The following is a 22,560-nucleotide window of genomic DNA, read 5'->3' on the forward strand; positions in this document are numbered from 1 at the left end:
TTCAGGAGTGGTCCAGAACTTAGCTCTGCATGGCCCCAGAAAATAATGCCACATAGTAAGGTCTCCATCCCCAAAGAAGTGACAGACTGGCACATAGTGTCATGATTTTTTTTAACGTATCAGTTTTTGTCAGCTACTCAAGTTTAATAAGGGGATTCACTTTGACCTATTGGTCTTTGAATGTTCACGTACGTATTCTCCCACACGTGATGAGAATATATGGGGCAGTGTGCTTCTCCCAACATCTTTGGTATTCGGAAAGCTATAGAAACTTTACTCTGTATTGAAAGTTTTCTTCGCAGGAGAGAGCCCTGAATATAAGACTCCCACCATTTGAGGCATGGAGACCTTTTCTGAGAGCATTAAGGTAAGATCTCACCAGGCACTGTTCGGGAGTTGAATATGTTCGTGTAGAAATCTATCAGTAGTTCAGTGAAGAGATTCAGAGGTACCAGAGCACTCAGGGACGCTGTTCCTTTCGACGGCCAGATCAAATTCAAGCCAAAGACACAGGCCAGGCTGGATGCTGTCATTCTGTTATATATGCTCTCCCGTGAAACCTGGAAAAACATAAACATGAATAGGTGTATGCTGACACGTGCCCCAGAGAGCGAGAGACAAGGCACCATCCTGTACTGAGGATGAACCAATGATGGGAGTAGACCCTGGCCACAGGTACATCAGTGGCTTCTTAACAGCCTCAGGGCTGATTGCAGCCTAGAGCTATGGGGCCACTGGAGTCTGTGTCCCTCAAGTACAAGATAAGATGTCAGTAAGTCAAGCAAAAAGGCTGAATTGTTTCCTTATGCTAGGAAAATTAATTGTTTTCCATCCTTCTATATGGAACCTATTGTTATCTCTGCTGGGGGGCAGGGAAGGACAGCATAAACAAACAGCTATCCCATCTGCTTCGGTACTAAGTCCTCTATAGAATAAACCTCAAGGACTTCTCAAGTTGTTTGCAAGGGTTTAGAAGGACTTTTTTTTTCGTCCCACTGATGCGTGACTTCACTTCCAAGTACCTCCACATCCACCCAACTCCTCTGAAGCAATGGGGGTGAAAATGGCTGTAGGTAAAATACACAGCACTGAAATCTGTTCTGCACCTGGATGATGTGTCCTACTTCTATCTGTGAATGTGAGCCCAGAACTGGGTAGCAGGAGTATTTTTGTTCTCTGTGTGAGCTTGGCAGGGAATTGGTGTGTGTTTTGCTCTCCTGCATTGCATGGCTGGTATCTACAGCCCAATGTGGTCTGGGTGCCCTATCTGACAAGTTCTTTGTTATTGTAAAGAGCCAGCAAGCTGAAGGTGCTCTTGATTCCTCCTGACGTAGACAATTCAGGCAGTTCTTCTCAGGCTGATGGTTGCAGTTGTTGCTCAGTAATCTGTCATCAGAAGACCATGCAGTCACAAGCTGCGATGTACAGGTTACTCTGAAGCTGTCATCTCAGAGCGGAACGAGGAATTATTGGGCAAAATCTCCCATGTATTCTTCCTGCTACAATTTCAAGGGGATAGGAAAACAAAAATTCTACTTCTCAGTGTCTCTCCATTTCTGCCTTGCCATAAAGCCTTATGAAAAGGCAGCTCTCTAGTACCATGCAAAGCCTGAGGGCACTAGAGGAAAATCTAAGAAACATTATGATCATGTGAACACTTCTTAGCATATGCATAAACTCCAGTTGCCCTCTGCCCGGTAACACAGGTTTCATTCCTCTCTGTCTACTACAGCACAGTCCCACCGTCCTTGGTGTTCTACCTAGCAAGGAGCCTATTTGCCCAGCCATGAGGGGATATAACGCCCTTTAGACATGTGTGCAGGATGGAAGTCTTTTCCTTGGGGGACATGAAGAAGCACTTATGTGCCCAAAAGTGTAACATTTTCTTCCTAACCATATTAATTTTTCCAATAATAGGTACTATTTTTCCCTCCAGTCTTTGCCTCACCCTCCTGGGACATCAAAGCTACTGTGATGCTACTTCTGCTACAAATATTAAAGGCTTCAATTGTTTTTAAGGTCATGAAGCAGGGCTGGATAAAGGAAGGAGGTATTAACAAGGAGATACTGGTGCCATAACCACCTTTTCAAAGGATTGACTTCACAGCTTGAGAATAAAAAGTCATCAGATTAAACGGCAATGCCTGCTTCATGACCTTATGCAAAACCCACATCATTCTCTCTAGGGTATGAACCACGTATAGCCTGCTGACCTTCACATACTGCTCTCAATTCACTATTTAACTATACAGAAAAACCAACAAGCCCATCTTGTTCATTTAATCTGATTCAGATGAGATCAGCTCAAACAATAGTTCATCATAATACAGCAATGTAGCAAAAGCTAAACTACTACCAAAATAACTGGTGAAGGAAAACAATTAGGACAACGTTAACAGGAGTACCCTGTTAACAGGAAGACACAGACCTAGGTATTACCCTGAAGGTAGCTGGACAATGAAGTTGGCATTTGGATACTGCTAAATATAACAAGGTTAGGGACTGCATTCTGGCTCTTGGGTCAAGTGGCTCGTACTGGCTGCATCCACACTGTGTAATGTTGTCCTGTGAAACCCCTGTGGATGGAGGACAAAACCGAAGATATGTACTGTATATCCTAAGGCAGGTACCTTAAGTGTATACAGGGCAGGTACCCTGTGCTGGCACAGAAGCATGTGGTATAGTACTGGAGGACAGTGGAGGGTGTAAGGAGTCAAACCTGTTGTAGTTGTCTTCCCCCGTTTTTTGGGAGTGCTCCCTGACACACTCCATCCCACAAGTTGTGTACAGGTGCTGTCTTCAAGCGCTAGTTGAAACACACCCAGCTTAACCTAGCCGCTGCCTTTGAAGGCCAATGTTTCAGCCCAAAGCAACACCACTGCGACTTCCTGGTAAAGCTAGATCTGTTTTTTCTCTTTAGGCCAACTGTTTCAAAGAATGTTTCCAACTCCAAGATGAAACCATCTCTTCCTACCCACCACCACTCTGAACATTTCAAGGAGACAGTCAATGTTGAAATGATCAACAAAAATACCCATGACACAGCCTCTCCCCTGAGAGAGAAAATCCTTAAGATAAAATGAACCAGTGATTATATCTGTGAGTCATCAATCAGGCTGACACTTAGGAATCTGAGGGAGACATGGCATGTTGCTTCACTCCAAAATACACAGCAATCACCTCCTCAGCAGATCCAAGAAGAAGTGTGCAACTGAATCCAACTGTCTCCACAAGAATCTTTGCTGGCTCATCAAGAGCTGCAAGCAAGGAAGCCTTGTCACACCAGTGGTAATGGCTTTATCCCTCCCTGAGGGGATCAGGCTTCACACTGTCCCAACCCCCTCACTACTCCAATGCCAGATTTCTTTCTTGAACGACATGAACACACCCACTTCACCTACAACACTATCATGAGCAGCGGATGTTTTCTTCCAACACTAGCCCATGTAAAGGTAGCATGCAGTCAGCCAACCTCTTGATGGGCTACCCCTCTAAATAACTGCACCCCAAAGCTACGTTCTATCTAAGAAATACAAATGACATCTTGAGCATTTGAACTAACCCCCTTGACTCCTTCTTTGATTCCCTCACAAAGTTAGTAACCGTCATCTCTGTTACAAGTGAAAATACACTTGCTCTGTCAATTTGACAAGCTAATAAAAGACAATTCTCCAAGGACCTACACCGTATCTTTGAAGGAATCATCTGAACATCACAGACAAATATTACAACAAAGAACTACACAGCTCCAGTTTGTTGGTTTTTTTCCCCCTTTCACTGGAATTTGTATAGAAAAATCACTAAGTAATGACAGCCTATACTGAAAGAAAGTCCTCTAGAAAGATAAAACTTGTACACTGCAAAACTCATCATTGGGAAGAAACACTGAAGATTTAGTGCCACATCAACAAATGCAAAATATAAATCTTCACTATCCCAGAATAAACACCCAGCTCCCCCCCAGCAAAATTGGGACGATTTTTGGATTCCACACACTTGTATCCCAGCACCTTCATGGATTCTGGAGGAGTGAACCCAGACAGCTGCTACGTTACCTAATGAACTTAAACAGTGAAATACATTGGGCAGAAACAGCCAATTACCATCACGTTTTAAAAATATAAGGACATCACCAAGTCTTTGGTTTCTCAGTTGCAATGCTGAAAGGAACTGCACAAAACATTTTCAGAGGAAAATTACTAGATATTAAAACGCCCCCACAAACTGACTGGAAATACATTTCTATCCCCCACTCTCAGCTACCTTACAGACATGCCAACTGCTTGTATCTGCTCCATGAGGCTTAGTCATCTAATCCTTCCCAGTGTGTCCCGTCATCTCCAGCCACCCCTAAAGCTTTGCTGGTGCTAATTAGACTTTTCAATTGGACAAACGATTGAGACAAAATGTTAACTCAGAGCATTTTTTTTCCAGCTTGTACTTGGCTTTAACTTTGCTGCTTCGGTTACAGATCTGAAGCATAGCTCATGGGCCCCAAAACCTTGTCCATTTTTTCTAGTTGGTCCAAGTTTGACGTTTTGAATTTGGCAGGTTTTTGCAATGGTTCTTTCAGCTGAGTCAGCCACCCTTCCCCTGCATCAGGCATGACTGCAGGGACAGAAATAAGCAGCAGAAGGAAAGTGTGTAAGCCTAGAGAGGGGGCTGTATCAGCTGGTACCAAAACGAAAGACATGGTTATAAAAAACACAATCTAGATTATATTATTGCCTCTACAGACTTTCCTGATTGCTTAGCCTTGGACTGTCATGGAAAACTACAATTGTAGTTTTCTACTAAATGGTTTCTGGCTTCAGAACTGGGTAACTGTAGCCCTCAGTGTGCTTTGCCAAGCAATTTGCAAGAAGACTTTGAGCCCTTTAAGTTTGCATGTGCATTCATAAATCCACTTCACTGCATGTGCAATACAGGGCTTGTGGAACACAAACACTTGTTTTTGCACACTCATCTCTTGTGAGCTCAGCTGAGCAAGCACGGACATTTTTTACAGACATAATTCAGGGACCGACTTGTGAAAACCGGTCTCTGTTTTCCCTCTTGCTCCTGTTTGCCCAATCCTGCCTAGGGACCTCAGTCCACTGCAACTCCAAGGCGACCCTGCAAATCCCTTTCTAGAGGCCAGATGCACTGCGAAGTGGAGATGGATAGCTTATACCTTTCACAGCATGCTGGGCTCATTACTGGCAAAATCACTGCTAATCTAAGGTTAAAGAATTTGGACCTATTTTTGACATTCAAATCTTACTTCTGTAGGATTTGCACTGTCTTGCACCCTTGGACTAGAAGGAGCTGTTTCATTAAGTAAGGGGGTTGAGACTGCAGAGAAAATAGGGATTTTTTTATTTCTTCCACAAGCCTGTATCAAACCTGGAGTGTTCAAAACCTGTATCTAGTGATTACAATTCATCCCACTTCATGAAATTACCACAAGTACCTCTTGCACTACTCAAGGCTGAGCTCATGGAAGAATTAAATTGCCTCTTACATATAAGAAGGTTGATGCTTGCAGGTAAAAACTAGGATTATTGGTAAAGTGCTCTGTTAAAGTTTGAATTGTAGTAGCTTGTGCAGCACACTGATCCGCAATGAATAGAAATCTCTAGCTCCTAGATTGTTTCACATTCCCTTGACCTTTCCAAATGCAAATATTCCCTGAGACATTAAGGATGAAAAGCCATGGATCAGCAAAAATTGCAGATCTGAGCACTACTATCAACTTGAAGCTGTGCTTTACATACCAAGGCATACTCAAAAATAATGCTATGTTCTGTTGCCCAATTACAGAAAACACTATGTAGTACTTTTGCACACCTCACTAGCACCTCGAGTGCTCAGCTCTTAAGAAGTACGTTGAGATGGTGCATCTATTACTGGAACAAAGTCACTTACACGATTCATAACACTGAGGAGAGATATCAGTTGCTAAAATAATAGCAAATGACATGAGGATTTCCTTAATAGCATTAGAGCTCAGCTAAGCAACAGCAAACGAACATGTGGGTATTACAGGAACCCTGCAAGTGCTGTCTGAGTGAGGGTCATATCAACATGTTTCCTTTAATCTTGCTTTTCTGTAGTATTTTGATAGAAAAAGGGATTAAATGTACTTGTTTCTGAAATATGTTACTGCCTAGAATACGGCAAACATGATTGTAGCCCAAGAACAGTTACTGAGGGCTAATTCCTCTACTGGTGAAAATCAGCATCATCCCACATACGTGATTGCTTTGGTGGGCTCTTAGGACTTCTGAAGGCTAGATCACTTTAATTAGGTGTCAACTACACCACGATCCTCAATTTTAGGCACCTGGGTTTGAAAAATGCAATCTGGAAAAGGCAATGCATTGGATACGGCAGAAGGAAGGGAAATTTACACCCCTATTACTGTCTTTTCCTGCACATAAACTGGCAACCGAAGGATGTCACTAGGCTAACTGTAGAACCATTTATAATGGATGTTCCCCAAACCCTCACACTTGTGGGGTTTCCAAAAATGCATTAAAAGAAAATCATCAAATCAGAAAGTGGGACAAAAGACACATGATTTCATTTATCCTGAAGCATACCAAAAATCCTTGCAAAATGGCATGGTCAAAGTCTTTCATTTAACACTAGTAAATTACAGGATGAAAGGCTACTTTAAACAGGAGAGTGTTATTTGTAAGATTTAATATAAAATAGTTTGCTGATTGTTGTTCTAAAGCTCATTAGTATTTCTATCATTTTCTAAAATGACACTAATTTATTTGGTGTTTTAGTTGCTCAAGATTTATACTTTGGAGAAAAAAGGTGATTTCACCTGTTTTTTCTCCAGCACCAAAAATTACACAACCACTATTTTCATGCTTTTTTTCACACCAAAATAGGAAAAAACCCCAAAAACTAAATCAATAAAAACATACATCTGTGAATGTGGAGTCAGGGGGACAGGACTTTTAAATATTCCAGTAGAGGCACAGTTCCATTTAAATTTACACAGTAGTTTTCATTACATCTAAAGAATTTCATGGTGAAGGGATGGCCAGACCATTGTTTAGCACTGACTTTTATTAGAACTGGAGGGTTCTGCATCCTGAGTTCACTCCATTGGCAAGTCCTGCACCACCACCTTACCATACTTTTAAAATTCTTCAGTTTCATTTTCTGTGGCGATTTTCAACGTTGAATTAACAAGAACAGATTTAGAAAGAAAAGACTGGCACTACTTTGGAAATTTTGCCTATACTCACCATATGGAGAAAGCATATCAGATATTTCAGAACAACGTAATTGTGTTCAGGAAGTCCTTGAATGATTTGCTTACACCTGGTGACTCGTAAACTGCTCTCCACACCTGCAATGACAAAGTCAGTCTTAACTCCAAAACATCAAAATATTACCAAGAAATAATACCTTACTTATATCTGCTGGAATTACTTTACATATCCATCCGTAAAACTGACCACAAAATTCAGCTCTACTAACATCCACGACCACAGTAACAGTTAGGGTTATCCCTTTGAATGACCCTTTCATTATTCTGTATTATCATGTATCTGGCTAAGACTAACTTCCAGAGTATTTTCCCGATGCAGTGAAATAGCCAAAATAACTTCTTTGCTAGAGAGGACTTTCAAAGGTCTTGATTTGAATCGCATTATCTCTCCATGCACTGAATCCAGGCATCTACTTTTTAATGCTCCAATTTTATGCTTGCTGACACGTAGTCCTGCCCAAAATGCCCTTTTGGCACTCTACTACCTTTAAAAACACTTTTGTGATTCTGCAGGAAACTATTCTGTCGCGGCAAAAATTTATGAGGTGACCACTTGGGCGGGTAAGAATTTTCTGCAGATGAACCTAAGCAGGTTTATTAACTCATTTCTACAGATGGGCAAAACCAGAACTGGACCCCAAACTCCTTGCATCATCTAGACAGTCTGGGTGAGATTACACTGACACTGGATAATATTACAAATGCTGTTCCAAGTGACTTTTTTTTTTTTTCCTGGAATATTGTCATTATTTTAGTACTGGAAGTTTAACACCAATCTGGGGAAAGGTCTGATGATTACAATCATGCCTGACCTAACCAGCTCATTTGTGATGATGTTTTTTCTGCATTTGATGCATTTCTCTCTCCCTCTCCCTGACGCAGCTAGAGGTGCGCATAAGTACGTGTGCATGCACAAAATTCCAGCATGTTAAATGTTCCCTTAAGCTCTGGATTAAATACATGAAGCTATACTGTGGTGAGCTGTATTGACATTTTGCCTACTGCAAAGCTACCAGTTCTCGTAAGACACAATAATCTGAATCCCAAGAATATTTTTGTCAGCCTTCTGCAGAGTAAATAATGCAGGAAGTGTAGCAACACTGGGTAAAGGAACTCGTTAGCAGTTTTCATGACCAAAGAAGAAGTTCTTTGACAATTACAAGCTTCAAGGTTTTATTAATTTTTTTAGTCAGTCTCTCGGCTAATTTATTTCGCAGCTCCCACCAATAATTCCTTAAAAAAGTGTTTCAGATGAGACACTAAAGAGAAAAGTTTCACTATCATTTCAAAGTACGGTAAAGCAGAGATACTGTATTTCTGGGTTTGCAGGTTAAGAGATGTAACAGATACATCACACACTGCTCTGGTGTCTTCCGGAAGACAGAATGAGAATTTTCAAATCATCCCAAGACAGCTGTCTGTGATCACACCTCTTCAAAGCTCCCTTCTGCACTGTATTCACAGAGAATATGCCTTTGCTGCAGTCCAGCTTGGCTCTCAAGCTTAAGATCTTTTAAAATCAGGATATCACCACAGCATCAAGAAAAGACAGTGGACATCACACTGCATAACAAGAAAGCCCAAGGACAAATTCTCTTAAACTCTACTTTTCAACATATCCTATCAACATTTAAAACGCCAGTAAACAAAAATAACATGGAATGAATGTTTCACAGGCACTTTGCCAAGCAAAACCTCCCACTGTTCCAAGGACATTGCATTGCTTTCAGATTCTTTTCAGACTTGTTCTCATTTTTCACTTCGCTCTATCACAAAGTAGTACCATGTCCAGAAAGTCAGCACAAGATTAACTCAGTAAAAATTAGCATCTATACATCCCTTTTCCAAATTTCCCCTATTCTTTCCAGTTCTGAGTGACTATCCTTAGTTCCTCCATTTCTACCACCTTCCTGTGAATAGACCCGTTTTTCTCAATGCCCTGAGGTATTTATTGTGTGAACAGACAAATCCTTGATTTGGAAGGTGGTGATCTACAGGCTTGCAAATAGCAGAACAGTACAGAACTTCAGAGGATTCTGAACATGACCTGATTAAGTTTTTTAATGGAAATACATGAATAAAGCTAACGATATGAAACAGTACGTGCAGATGCTAGTGATGGGCACAGTATAAGAATTTTACCTAGAATACAGTATAACTAGGTAAACTTGCTGTACTTCTACACTTTACAAACATGTAGCAATTGAGATTTATGCCCAGTCTGAATTATTTTAGTGCCCTACCCCAACAGCAACAGTCATTATAGTGATGAGAACCTACACGTTGCAACAGCATCAGCCCATGGTTACCAGAGGTACGCTAACAGACTCTGCTGGAAGCCGTACTCCATTTAGATAGAATTTCCTCAAAAAGCAGGTTTTGGAAAAATGCGTGCTTGTGGCTTGTGACTGGAAGCCCTATGGGTTCCCTGCTAGCTTGACTATAGCCTGGATGGCAAAATACCAGTCTCTACAAGTACTAGGTACTAACTCCCAGATATTCTGGGGTCTCAGATATTCAAGCCCCATGTATTAGGGGGTTGCCTTGCCAGCATTATAAACTCCTAGTCCCTGACAAAGGGCACATAATTAAAGTTTTATAATTCATAGTTTCATGTGGTAGCAGATCTTTAGATAATCAATGTCTTCTCTTCTTATGGCTTTAGATCCTTTCTTCCCCAATATGTTATCCCATGGGAACAGTTGCAATAAAAACAATCCCCTCCCCACAAAAAAAAGGAAAAAAAAGAAAAGAAGCATACAAGTGACCAACTAAATTTTGTTTCCACAATTCTGCCTATCCTGCTGCTAAAACTAAAGCTGCTTTGACATAACTTGTATCACTGAGACTAACAGTGCTGTGCCATGACGTAAAAATGGAGCCCTGACAGTGAGAAGTCCAATCCAATTCTTAATAATACAGTATGATATATAGATAAACCAGTAAACCTTGTAAAAAGCAGAGAGGGTCTTGGTAACCCTGACCACTTTGCTCTGGTACAGATTATGAGGTTGACCATCTGTGGCTGCAGTGAAGCACTAATAATATTATATACTCACAACTGCGTCATGGTTGGCAAACAGCAGTGATTATGAATTAGCCAGGTCCAGTTCAACTTGCTGTATAGATTTTTCTAAAACTTATTTATACTCACTGGTGATTCCGAGGATATGATCATAACACTCAAATGTTAGTAATGGCTGAGGGAGTTCCCTAAGGAAAGTCTTTAGGATAACAGCAGGAAGATGGATATCATGATAATCATCGAAATTCACAGATTTGCCTAAAAGGAGAAAAAGAAGAAAAAAGGTGTTCAATCATATGTTTTACTTTTTCTTTAAACTACTACATTTTGAACAGAAAACCTCTTGCCTTTCTGCTGCTGGTAACTCCTGGCATTTTATTTTTGTATTTCTCATAGAGTTTTATTAATCTTGCTATAAGAGATTCTCCCCATAAAGACATTTCATAAAATGACTTCACGGGGAAGTCAGTGACTTTCAAAATTACTTCACTACATTTCACAAATTATTAGGAAAAATTGTATTTCTTTGCCATAACCATGGAAAAACACCAGAAGCAAAACGACACAGAGACATTGTACTTCGTAACTACAGTAAAGCACGTAGAGGCAATACAAATGTTTATGAAAATACAGACCATTTTTGACTCAAACCTTATCATTCATTAGCTGCTCCAGATTTTGTAAGCTCTGGTCTGACATCAACTGATGACTTGCTATTCAGTAAGCGTTAAGTAAGTGCCTATCGCTATCTTTCAGGTTTCTGTACTGGTGCTCTTATTATTTTATGTTACAAATGGTTTTATGATTAACTAATAATAAGAAAGCTAGCATTTCTGCTTCACCAACAAAACCAAGATCAACAAAGCCCTCACACTATTACTGGCAACTGTATGATGACAGCTTACCCTGATTGTAGAGTTTCTGAACATCTTTGATAGTCTGGATGCTGGCTGACCTTCTGAAGAGGCCCTCTACTTGTAGTCCTGAAAAAACAACGCAGGTCTCATCTGTAAAAGCTGTCCCCTCTTGTTTTCCCTTCAGGTTCAGTTGAAAACAGAACAGAGGGAGAAGGTTTGGGAACAAAGCCACTTGATACACTCGTATTTTGGAAATGAAGTCCTTGATAATAGTATGTAGGATCAAATCATGTTTCAGCATTGCCTACAGCACTTTCTTTAATGTGTCTCATAGAAATACTACCACCTTTCCTTAAGTGTTTTAGAGTGTCTTGCCAGCTATAATTTTTCTTTAAAAGTAGCTTTCAATTGCACCTAATGACATAGAAGGAGGAGATTTAGATTTACCATTTACCCACTCTCACTGAGCATATCTGCAAACTGAGCCCCAAACCACGCCTCTAAATCTACTATTCTCCTTGCCTTAAACCTTTAGCAAGCTAAACGGGGTAGCTTTAGGCTACCTTTAGGCTGGGGGATGTTTCATGGGATCTTTGGACGAAGAAGCCTAATTCTTACCATTGGAGGGGTACCGGCCTCCCCAGCTTAAAGGTAGTTTTGGGCAGACCATTGCTCCTTCCACCTCTCTCTGGAAGTCAGTGGGACTTAACACTCTGCCTTCCCATGGTATTTTGAAATACCTGATTCTAGTCTTGAGGCACTTTCTGAAATATTTATCATAAATCTCCTGAAGGGTATCTATCTAATTTGCTTTTATGTTGTGGACTAACTGAAATCTGACTTCAGCTACAGAGGAAAAATGTCAATAAAATGCATCCAATCAAGGATCTAATTTGGACCACAGCTTTCAAGGTAAGTTATTTATCTGAATTATTATGCAAAGCAGGATGGGGACAAGAAGTGTTACTTTTCTTGAGACTTGTGGTACTTCTTGCTTTTGAGTTTAGCAAAATCCTTGTTTCCCTCTCTCTTTCCTTCTCTCCAGTTTGTGCTATTCCTTCCACCCAGCAGGTAATGCAATTTGGCTCACAGCTGAATTGGAAATTCTTACTGGAAGCAGAGTAATCTAAAATATTAGCCTATGCTGGTCTGACAAAACATAAAATCGCTGATGTTTTGAGAAGGGTGGCAGACCACCCACTGACCTGGAGGGACTGCTGTACGTTTCTTTACGTGAGTGTGGAAGATCAGATTGACTTTTTTATTTTTTCATGCTTATCTTTCAGCCGGTAAGTAGCCAGACTGAAATCAATGTTCTTATATTTCAACTAAAGTACACATGCACTTATTTGCATGATCAAGAATCTTTATGGTGTTCTAGAAAAATTTTGAGTCATACATTAATGAAAGATACTCAGTCGTTCTTGTAAATTCACCCAGGTTGCATGCGTATTTTATACATGAAAAATTAGTAAGTTAATACAAAATTCCTTAATGAACCCATTCCTTACAGAATAGCATTTAGTATTGTTCATATGAATTTAGATCAGTATACTACAAGAATTGATAATGTACTATTGAAGTAAATTTTCATAGACATGTTTCAGAGACTTTTGCAAAGAACTCCAAGCTCTACTTGAAAGTGCTCCACTGACTAGATTTAGAGGCTTAGCTGGAGTTTAGCTGAACACAGCTCCTAGTTACTTTCTAAGCATTTACGCCCTTGCCTGTTAAATGCCAGGGTGGATATTAAAACTTTAGTCCATGCACTCAGTTCTGGAAGGAGTATGACATCTCAAACTACAGTATCTAAGAAGGACGCGTGTGGTTATTAAAGGAACCAAATGGACAATAATTATGATCTATTTGACTGCTTGCTTTATTCCCGATCAGGTCATGTTTCAGTTGAATAAAGTTACTGCAAATGGCATCACTGTAGTAAAACTGCTCCATTAGATTTATAGCGCAACCTGCCTAAAGACATGGTTTTGGAAGTGGCAGCTGTGAACAGCTAGCTCATCAAGGCATGGCCCTCAGCAAACAAGAAATACAATAATTTCCTGAGAATTTGTAGAATATTATGCTGGCTGTCAGTGGACTAGAGGTTTTCTGTAGAAACAAGTCTTTCAGAAAATGGACATCATAAATGCTTGCAATTCGGTTTGCAGGAATTGGTTTAATAGTTAATGCTTTAATCTGCTGTGAATCTGACTGTATAAACTACAATGTAATAAATATCAATTTTTAACATGTTTAGGCCTTTATTGGCTAAGCTTTCAAGAGTCTAATTAAAGACATTAATCTGTAGCGTAGACAGCAGCTGTACTTGTCTGGCCCTGCATCCCATCAATGTTACTGTAACAGCACATAATGCTAAGCTCTTGCTGGATATGTTTTTTGGAGGTCTGAGGGGGAAAAAGCAACTTTTATCCCCATCTGCAGAAATCTGGAATATGGGCAATATCTGTGCTTCTTCCAGAATTCATTTTCCAGGTCAGCTGAAACTGAATCAATATACAGCGATTTGTTTGATCACAGGTGGCAACAAGCCAACTGCCAAAGCAGGTATCTCCAATCCTTCTTACATTTGTGGGCAACCTATCCAAATGACATGACACTAATTAAATGTAGGTTAGTGCAACTGTCAGGAAAAAGAAAAAAAGCTATATTCTCCTGCTAAAGTAAAAGAACTGCAACAGCAAAAGAGCCACGTTTTTTTTGCATAAAAGACGCTCAGACCAGAAAATAATATATTATAGCAATTTTTAAATAAAGCATGGGTCATAACTTCAGCCTACTGGTAAACAGAAATACGAGTCAACAGCAATTATGCTATTGAAGGGGGAAAATGATGAGTCTGGGTACAGAGACAGCCCTTTTACAATATTTTTTTCTGACTTCTGTGATGCGTACGAACTGAGGAAGATACTTTTTTTAGAAGTCTGTAAGTCTATTAGTTGCTCTCAGTGCTTTCTGTGTTTAGGCAGGGCAAGGGAAAGCTACCTGAAAACGTGAGTTGAATGATGGTGTTTCCCATGTCACATAACCTGAACAGCATTAGCATATGCCCCCAACTGGGGTCTCATAATAAGGGATGGGACGGAGGAAAGGGACCTGAAGCCTCTCGTTGGTTATTCCACTGTGATGGATCAATACACAGCCTTATACACCGTCAGGAAATACTTTCTCTAAACCTGCCTCTTCCTTTTCAGACACTAGGGGGAAAAAAATCCCAGTTCTTGGAACTACCATAATTAAGCTAACATAAGGTGCCTGCACTAAAATAAAATTGATCACTTTGTCTTCTTTTTGCAGACAAAATACATGCCAGAGCCACCAGAGTTACGGGATAAGGAAACAAAATTGGCTGAAGACAATCCTGGTCATTGCAGCTCAAAGCATTCATTTTTGCCCTTAAAAAAATTTTTTTTTGAAGTAGCCTATTTAATTTTTGTTAGTAGCGTTTTTCAATCAAATCCCATTTACAGCATGACTCATGTCAGCTGTCTCTTCAAAGAGAAATTTTTTTTTTTTTGTGTACAAGTTGAACTATTTTGCCATTAATAGCATGGGTAACACAGTCCACGGAGAATACCAACCCCGGGGCAGCAGCGCTTGCCAGAACACTGCTAGGGGTTGACTGACATGAGCAGCTAGCCTGGGCTTTCCAGTTCTGATAAACACGCAGCTGCATGTCACTCACATATTTTATCAATGTTGCAGAGCCCCTGTTGAGATAACTCAGTACAAACTGCTTCCTGCCCCTCACCAAAAAATTATAGATGATTAGATAGATAGATAGATATAGAGATCAGTGGACTTTTGCTACCCTGCACTAAACTCTCCAGACCAAAAAGATCAAAATTTTATTTTAAATATTAAGTGCTATACAGAAAAACATAGTATGTGACTAGTGAAGGAGCCATCTGTATTCAATGAAAAGTGATTCTGCGATTGAGAACTTAACTGAATAATTATTTAAATGTCAGTAATCATAAATGAAAACAGGCAGGCACTTCATTACACGTTGAAATAAGATGGCTTTTACCACAGTAGACAAAATTTCACAGTGCAATGACACAACTGTGTCACACTCCAAATTAATAAACTGTTGCTAAAAATACTTAACCCCCTTCTACCCCCCCGATCAGTTATCCCACAGGAAAGACACAGAAAATCAAAACTGATAAAGATAAATTAAAGCAACACATGCTGTCACATTGCCGCAAACTTGTCAAAGAAAGAGAGATGAGAAAATTGCATTCTTTTTCTTTCAATCATCCTTAACTTTGCTATTTCTCTTCTGAAAGCAGACAAGAGTGAGCATCTGAATTCCTTCTGTCCCAAATTGAGTTTGGAAATGTTTCTTTTGACTGGCGTCCTGCCAAGTCTCAGGAAGTGTCCATCCTGATTTGGAAGTGGTTTTCATTCTCATTAATACAACTGATTTAGACATCTTCTTGCAGATTACCTAATTCTAGTAAGATTCCTTTTTAAAAATTAGAACTAATTTATTTCTAATGCGAGGACTGATGAGTTTATAGCATATTTTAATCGTCCATCTTCAATGTAACATCTTAAATGCCCAAAGTGGTGGCAATTGTGAATTTTTATGCTTAAGACAAATTCGAGGGTTTTTTTTTCAAGCTAGAATACAGTACAAGTTTGAGGAGGAGATTGCACAGCCTTCCTTTCCCTTCTACTCTGTGCAATGAATACAGAACAAGCGAGCGTGATCTCTGCAGTTTGTAAAGATGATTTGCACTGCAAGAAGGTGCACAGCAGATCAAGGGCAGAGGGGAAGAGAAGGGACAGGTCCAGCCCTACTGAAAAGCTGAGCAGCAGCAGCAAGGATGTAGAACTGTGCATCCTCCACAGAACCCAAAGTGTGTTTGTGTCCTTGCAGTTTTGAACGGCATAGTCTCTAGCCTTTGGATTTATGAATGAATATTCTCAGTTTACACTTGGCACCTCCGAACATAATTTATTTACAATGCCTGAGCACCAAAAACACAAACTGTGCTTATTACAAGGTTCATTTTTATTTGATGGCACACGAACCAGTCTTGGGATTTATCTCATCTCCGTGAATCCTAGGTAAAAACATTCACATGAAAACAAAAGAGCCAAGAACTCAGAAATGTTTATATGGCCAATGTCAAGCTTTCCCAGTGTTGCATTTTTAAAAGGTATTTGATTGATCACAAGAAGTGGAGGCCAGGAGGCAAACTCCCTAAGCTGCAGCATTCCAAACATATTCAGAATGCATAACCATCCATCTCTACCCATTCTGACTATCACCACCAAGATGTATTCATTCACATTAAAAAATGGAACCAAAACTTTCTCCATCAGCAAGATTTGTTATGCTTCATGGAGGGGATGAGGAGGAAAGATTAATCACTATTTACCAATGCTTCTGCTATTGAACAGATAAAGGACAGCTTTAGTTGTCACTATAATCATACCATAGGACATTTATTACTTTATTATTAAACTTCTATAGCATGGTTATTACCATTTCATTTAGAAGTCTTAGCCATCACCCAGGACTCTCCTGTGGTACCATGAGGCAACATCAAAAAAACCCCTTTGTGCTGCAAAGCACTTCCAGTCAACAAAAGAGATAATGGTAAGAGAGAAAGACTCGGCAATGGGGGCTACTGCGAGATAATTTTCCTATAGGGGACAGTTATCTTTTCTGCTTTATAATTCTGTAGTGTGATTCCTTCACCGTGAGTTTATTGTTCCATCACTTCTGAGCTGCTGCTGATCTCACATGGTCTCTTTAGTAATCAGTTCTCTATGCAATTTTTTTGTAGCTGTTTCCTTATACGGCCATTCTATAGAATGCCAATGTTATCAAATTTTGGAAATTTTAGTAAAAATCCCAGCAGGTTAGCTTTGGTTTTAAATTGTTTAAAACACGGACCATGTCGTTTATACCTTTGGGGATACTCTCTAAAACATAAAATACATTAACAATAATAATCCTACCTATATATTTCAAATTGCTATTTCGCGTAAGACCAATACAAATGTCAGCGTATTAATATTTGAGATGTGCTTGAGCAACATTCCTGCCCTTTGTAACCTATTTGACATCTTCATGCAGGTCTGAACAGAGCAGTTTACACCCACCATATCAAATAAAAATTCCCTTAAAAGCTGCCGCCTGACCTCCAGATGTTGGGTGGGTTGCAAACAAAATATGGATTTTGCCATGCAGTTTTATTATTCGTGCGTATCACTTCGTACAGTCAAGCTGCGGGTCAGAGCTTAAAAGCTAAGAGAGCATGGTGAATTGTAGTAATACTGACCTAAATAAACACCAAAACCACCAGCCACACACCACCTAGCTTTTAATTTATCATGATATGTTATATCCAGTCTGTAACCTGCTTTTCTAGAAAAAAAAGACATGTAAGTAAAAGACATGAAAGGGAACTTCTGCTGTGACATCTTATTAGAGTTTAAAAGCAGAAGTGCATTTCTGAATCCTAAAGCCTACGACGGATAAAACTGCCTCGGAGGCTGGGGAGCTCTGAAGCGAGCGGGCCCCTCTCTGCCCTGCCGGGTGGGTATGGGCAGCACCAGCAGCTTCAGCCACCTGCACAACCCCATCCCTGAGCATTACGGAAGCCATACTCACAAAGATGCATCCTCCATAGCATGGCACGGCTTATATCCCTGGTTACCAAAACGGTCGGTTAGAAGTGACAGCCCCCATTTACGGTCTCCCTTCAACACAAAATAGGTTGCTGAGGACACGTGGGGCCATATTAACCAGAGAAAGAAAATTACTACCCTGTGGCATAAGCTGGGCTTTTTGGAAAAAAGGGACTGTGAGCAAAGCATCAAGATCGTTACCGCCAAAGGAATGACACCAGGTTAGAAACACTTACGAATTGTTCTGATAAGAGAGTGAATATTTAATTAAGCAAGGTAATTTCTCACAGCGTGGTAGAGATAAAGTAGTACACACACACACAAAAAAAATCATCTTATTTAGTGCAAGTGCAAGTGCAAGTCAAGCCTTGCATTTATAGACAGATGAACAGGCTGTGGTTTTGAGGCTGAGCATAGCAAAAGATGTCCTCTGGTCTGCTGGTTACTACGAAGATCTAGTCACAAATGTGCTGTGTTAAACATATCCTTCCTCTTTGTCCTGACTAAATCATCACCTGGGTTCAGGATGATACCGACACCTTACTTCTGAAATTAAGAGCACTTCTCTGGTTTGGTCCAGAAGATGAACTCTGAGGCTTAGTCTTAATGAGCTGATGATTTTCTCAGATAGTCAGAACTCATTTTAGGAAACCAATTCTTCCTGTGAGGGTTAGCAGGAACTGAAATTAAGCATTTTTAAGATTCAGTATTAAAAACTTTAAAAACATTTTTCACTCTAAAGTGGATCTAGAATGAAAGTGGTGAAAAGGCTACTTTCTTTTCCTTTGTTGAAAAATTAACATGAAAATTTTTGTAGAAATTAAGAAACTTAGTGTGTTGTGTTTATTGTAATAGTCTCTGAGGCATCAGCCATAATAGATCTCGTTTACGTAATACAAACAGATGTAGAGGGATTTCTGCTTACGGTAGATTCTTTAGTCTCTGTTAAGGTACTGGGTGACTTACTAACTGGATCCAGTGAGAGTCATCTTGCTCAGAAACAGCTACCTAAATAAGCAGTCGGATAAATATATGAGGAAGAGACCCACAGTCATTGTCGTAACGCTAATTTGGCTGTTGGGGGTGACGACATGCTTGCTGCTGTCAGAGCCCACTCAATAACTCGGTACAAGAAAGGGAGTTTTGGCTCATTTGTACAGATGAGGATGCCTCCACACTGGGAAGAACACTTCTGCCAACAGTGTTGTCTGAAACTGAGGCAGAAAATTTAAACAATAAGGAGGAAAAATGTGACATGAAGCAATCTGTCAAAGGGATTGGAGTCATTAAGATGAAAAAGGCTGGGTGAACTTTAGAGACTGAAAGTTTCCTTAGCCTGGTAGCATACTATTGCAGGCTGGTGCCTCGTTTGAATACCACCACAGCTCCTGCATCACATCTGTTCAAGAAATAAGAGCCTGAGCAGTACAGAATGGATGTAACAGATGTCAGAGGGTCTCTGATGTTTCAAGAAATCTTAACCCTGTTGATAAAGCATGATTTTGCAGAAGCTTTTGTGATCTAAGTCAGAGTTTCAGAAACTGTTTTCAGGTACGTAGATGTGAAAATGTAGCAATGGGAAGAAAGAGTGGAAATACTGCACCTAGGGTGAAAAACAAAACCCACTCCCTGCTAATTCTGCGAGGCTGGAAACTATGCCAAAATCAAATGGAATAGGATAATGACAGCGAATTTTTGTCACTTCCGGAAGATGAACTGAAGCTCTCACTGTGCTCATGGCCACGTCTGGAGTGCAAAGAACGCTGCCAGTCAGCCTCCCGGGGCTGTCAGCACGGGAACCGACACTTGCTGAAGCTGATGGCAGAATTGAGATATTCCAGATTTAGAGAAAGAGTTAAAATCATAGCAGACAGCAGGTACAACAGATACCTGCACACTTATAATCAAGTGCAAAAAAATGCATGTCTATCACCTACTGCTTAACAGCCTTGGCATGGCAGGTACTTGGCTTTCAAGCATCAGCTGGCTGAGAATGTCAGAAAACACTCTACCTGACAAGCCATCTCTCCTTAGAAATCTGGTTTGTGGAGATCTCCTTATGATCGGGAATGTGACAGCTCTGAGCAAACCCGGGCTTCGCTGGAAAATATCAATGTTGGCAGAGCCCATGCCCTTCCTTTCTGGGGGCACAGAAGGACAGAGAGCTGGGGAAAAAATGAGAGTCCGGTAGCACGTACATGGCTGGACTACGCAGCAGTGGCCAGTATTACCACGCCACTGACTTGCAGAGATGCATAAAGCAGGACAAGGGCTTTGTTCAGAAGTATCATCACATCTCCTCAGAGACTGTGCTTTACAAACTGTGCTGATACTGCACTGAACAGATGAGTTTTTAGTAAAAAAAAAGATTTTTTTCTTCTCCAAAAAAAGTTTGGAGAAAACTCAAGGATGATTACTGCTTTCAGAATAACAAACATTTCATCTAGGAGAAATTCTGCAATGGCAAGGTTGAGCCAACCCTTTCTTTTATCACAACCATGAGAGCTAAAACTTGCTTCTTTTCCCCTGTACTGAGCAGCTGGCGTTGCTGCTTCAGAAAACTGTGGGTATCTGAGCTAGACTCAGCAATTGGCGAGAGGGAAGAGTATGGGACTGGTTCATCACAACCATGAGAGCTAAAACTTGCTTCTTTTCCCCTGTACTGAGCAGCTGGCGTTGCTGCTTCAGAAAACTGTGGGTATCTGAGCTAGACTCAGCAATTGGCGAGAGGGAAGAGTATGGGACTGAGGCGGTTTTGTGTCAGATCAGTGCAAGAAGTACTAGTTACTGGTCACCAGCACAACATAATGATGGCCATAAACCTCCTATTTCTTTAAAATCTTTAAATAGGTCGAAGGAACTGCCAGATATGCAAAGCCCTCCTCCCAAGCATAGCCAAAAGTTTAAATCAATTAACATTTTAGTGACTACATTTTCACTCAATTTCTAAATAGTAACAGCTGTAAGAAGTAATGATATTAGTGCACATTCATCGTCATTTTAGCTCTCTTGACTCCTGCGATTAGTGAGGAAGAGGTATTTGCCAATTAAGATAAGCTAAATATAGGTAAGGATGATTGTTTCATAACAATTTAAAACACAAAAAAGTCTGGCTTTCATCTGCAGATGGGGCATGCACTGATACACTACACAAGCTCTAATTATCCACTTACAGTTATAATTACAGGGATTGTCTCAAGCTGCCAGTCACTTGCCTTCAACATTCTTAGTAGCAAACTATTTACATTCCCTGTATCCAACCATAATATTTGATACAAGCTACACCTGCAAAGTTTTCGTCATTAGCACCAGTCTGGAAACAGCACATCCAAACAGCTTTATGGACTTGAGTGGAAATCCTGAATTTGGACCAAGAGGCCTTAAATAAAGTCTATTAGGAACATTTCATCTACTGCAGATCAGTAGATACCTTTAATAGCAGAACTGGCCCCGCTCCAGTACTTGGCCTTGGCTGCTGCAGGCATTTTGAAGATAAATCAGCAATTTCAAGAGGTGAGGAGCTAGCTGTTCTGGACGCAAGCATCCCTATAGATGCTGTGCTCCACCGCTTGCAAACTGTAAGCAGGTACCCACTGCAGTTGGATATCTCTCTCATTGTCCTATGCATATCATTAATCAGCTTCACTCAAAGTATGAAACCCAAACAAAAATAAAACAGGCAGTTATTTCATGTTCTCTTTCACCACGCGGTAAGCTAAAATACGAAGGAGCATAGCCTAGCAACGAGGGCAAGACACTAAGTGTCTAGTCTGTCCTCATTTAAATCAATGTGATCTTGCACTGATTTAAATGAAGCCAGGATTTCTCTTGAGAATCAGCAATAAAGCTGAGAAGCAATGATTTTCTTGCCCCCCCCCAGCTTTGTCTTCACAAATGTGAAACCTATTCAGTACAAGTTTTTAAAAAGTTTGAAATTTCTCACTTAGGGTTCAAATAAACTCAAACTCAGACCAAACCCTAGCGGCAATAGGTAAAATGAACAGAGATCAATGAGGCATACCATTTGAATACTAAAAGCAAAATTTACCTTGTTCAGAATGATAGCTCAAGGATGCAAATTAAGAATTGGGAATATTGTGGGATATAGGTTTTGGGTGAGCCTGTCTACAGGAGAATATAATTTACTCAAAATTTATATTTCATATTATTTGTGTGCTATCAACACAAATAGCTCTTTAAATGAGGAAAATCTCAGATAAAACTCATTTAACAGCAATATAGAGATCTGAGTCTGGTTTTTGTCTTAACAAAAATCATGCTAATCCTCAAAATTTGTTCAAACATTAACTAAACTTAATGGCACGCTAAATGCCATGATGTTTTGTTTGGGGGGGGGGTGTTTAGGATATTTTTTTTTAAATAACTGAACCAAACACATTTTGATTTTCTTCACTTGACACACCTATTAAAAATTCACACCCTTCTTTCAGGTATGTTAGGAATCATTCCCAGTTCTACCACTGTGCAATGCTCTGTTTCTGTTCTGGCACCTGTAAGATAAATGTACCTAGGCTATAGATTTAGTACTGCAAGATTTAGCAAACATTTGTGAAACTCTGAGGCCTTGGAGCACGAAGGTATATGGAAATGTTGCTGTGATTGCCTTAAAAATCAGGGATCAAAACATAAAATCACCTTACACTGGGAAAAGGAATTTCAAGACTGCAGGCTTATCTCTCACTTTCTCCCTGCGTGCGCCTTTGTCCCTGTGTAGG

At 40.2% G+C, this 22,560-nt stretch overlaps 1 protein-coding gene across 1 annotated transcript in view; it reads right to left on the reverse strand.

Annotated features, from left to right (window-relative positions):
• Positions 1-362: 362 nt before the first annotated feature.
• ARHGAP8 (Rho GTPase activating protein 8) overlaps positions 363-22,560 on the reverse strand; it is a 59,141-nt gene continuing 36,943 nt past the window's right edge. Inside the window, exons 9-12 of the mRNA XM_009332791.1 lie at positions 11,204-11,281; positions 10,428-10,556; positions 7,248-7,351; positions 363-560 (exon numbers count right to left, since the gene is read on the reverse strand). Of these exons, the coding sequence (XP_009331066.1) occupies positions 363-560; positions 7,248-7,351; positions 10,428-10,556; positions 11,204-11,281 (509 nt within the window). The remainder of the gene's footprint in view (positions 561-7,247; positions 7,352-10,427; positions 10,557-11,203; positions 11,282-22,560) is intronic.

The sequence above is a fragment of the Pygoscelis adeliae genome, unplaced genomic scaffold (assembly GCF_000699105.1).
Source record: "Pygoscelis adeliae isolate BGI_AS28 unplaced genomic scaffold, ASM69910v1 Scaffold38, whole genome shotgun sequence".
Lineage (NCBI taxonomy): Eukaryota > Metazoa > Chordata > Aves > Sphenisciformes > Spheniscidae > Pygoscelis > Pygoscelis adeliae.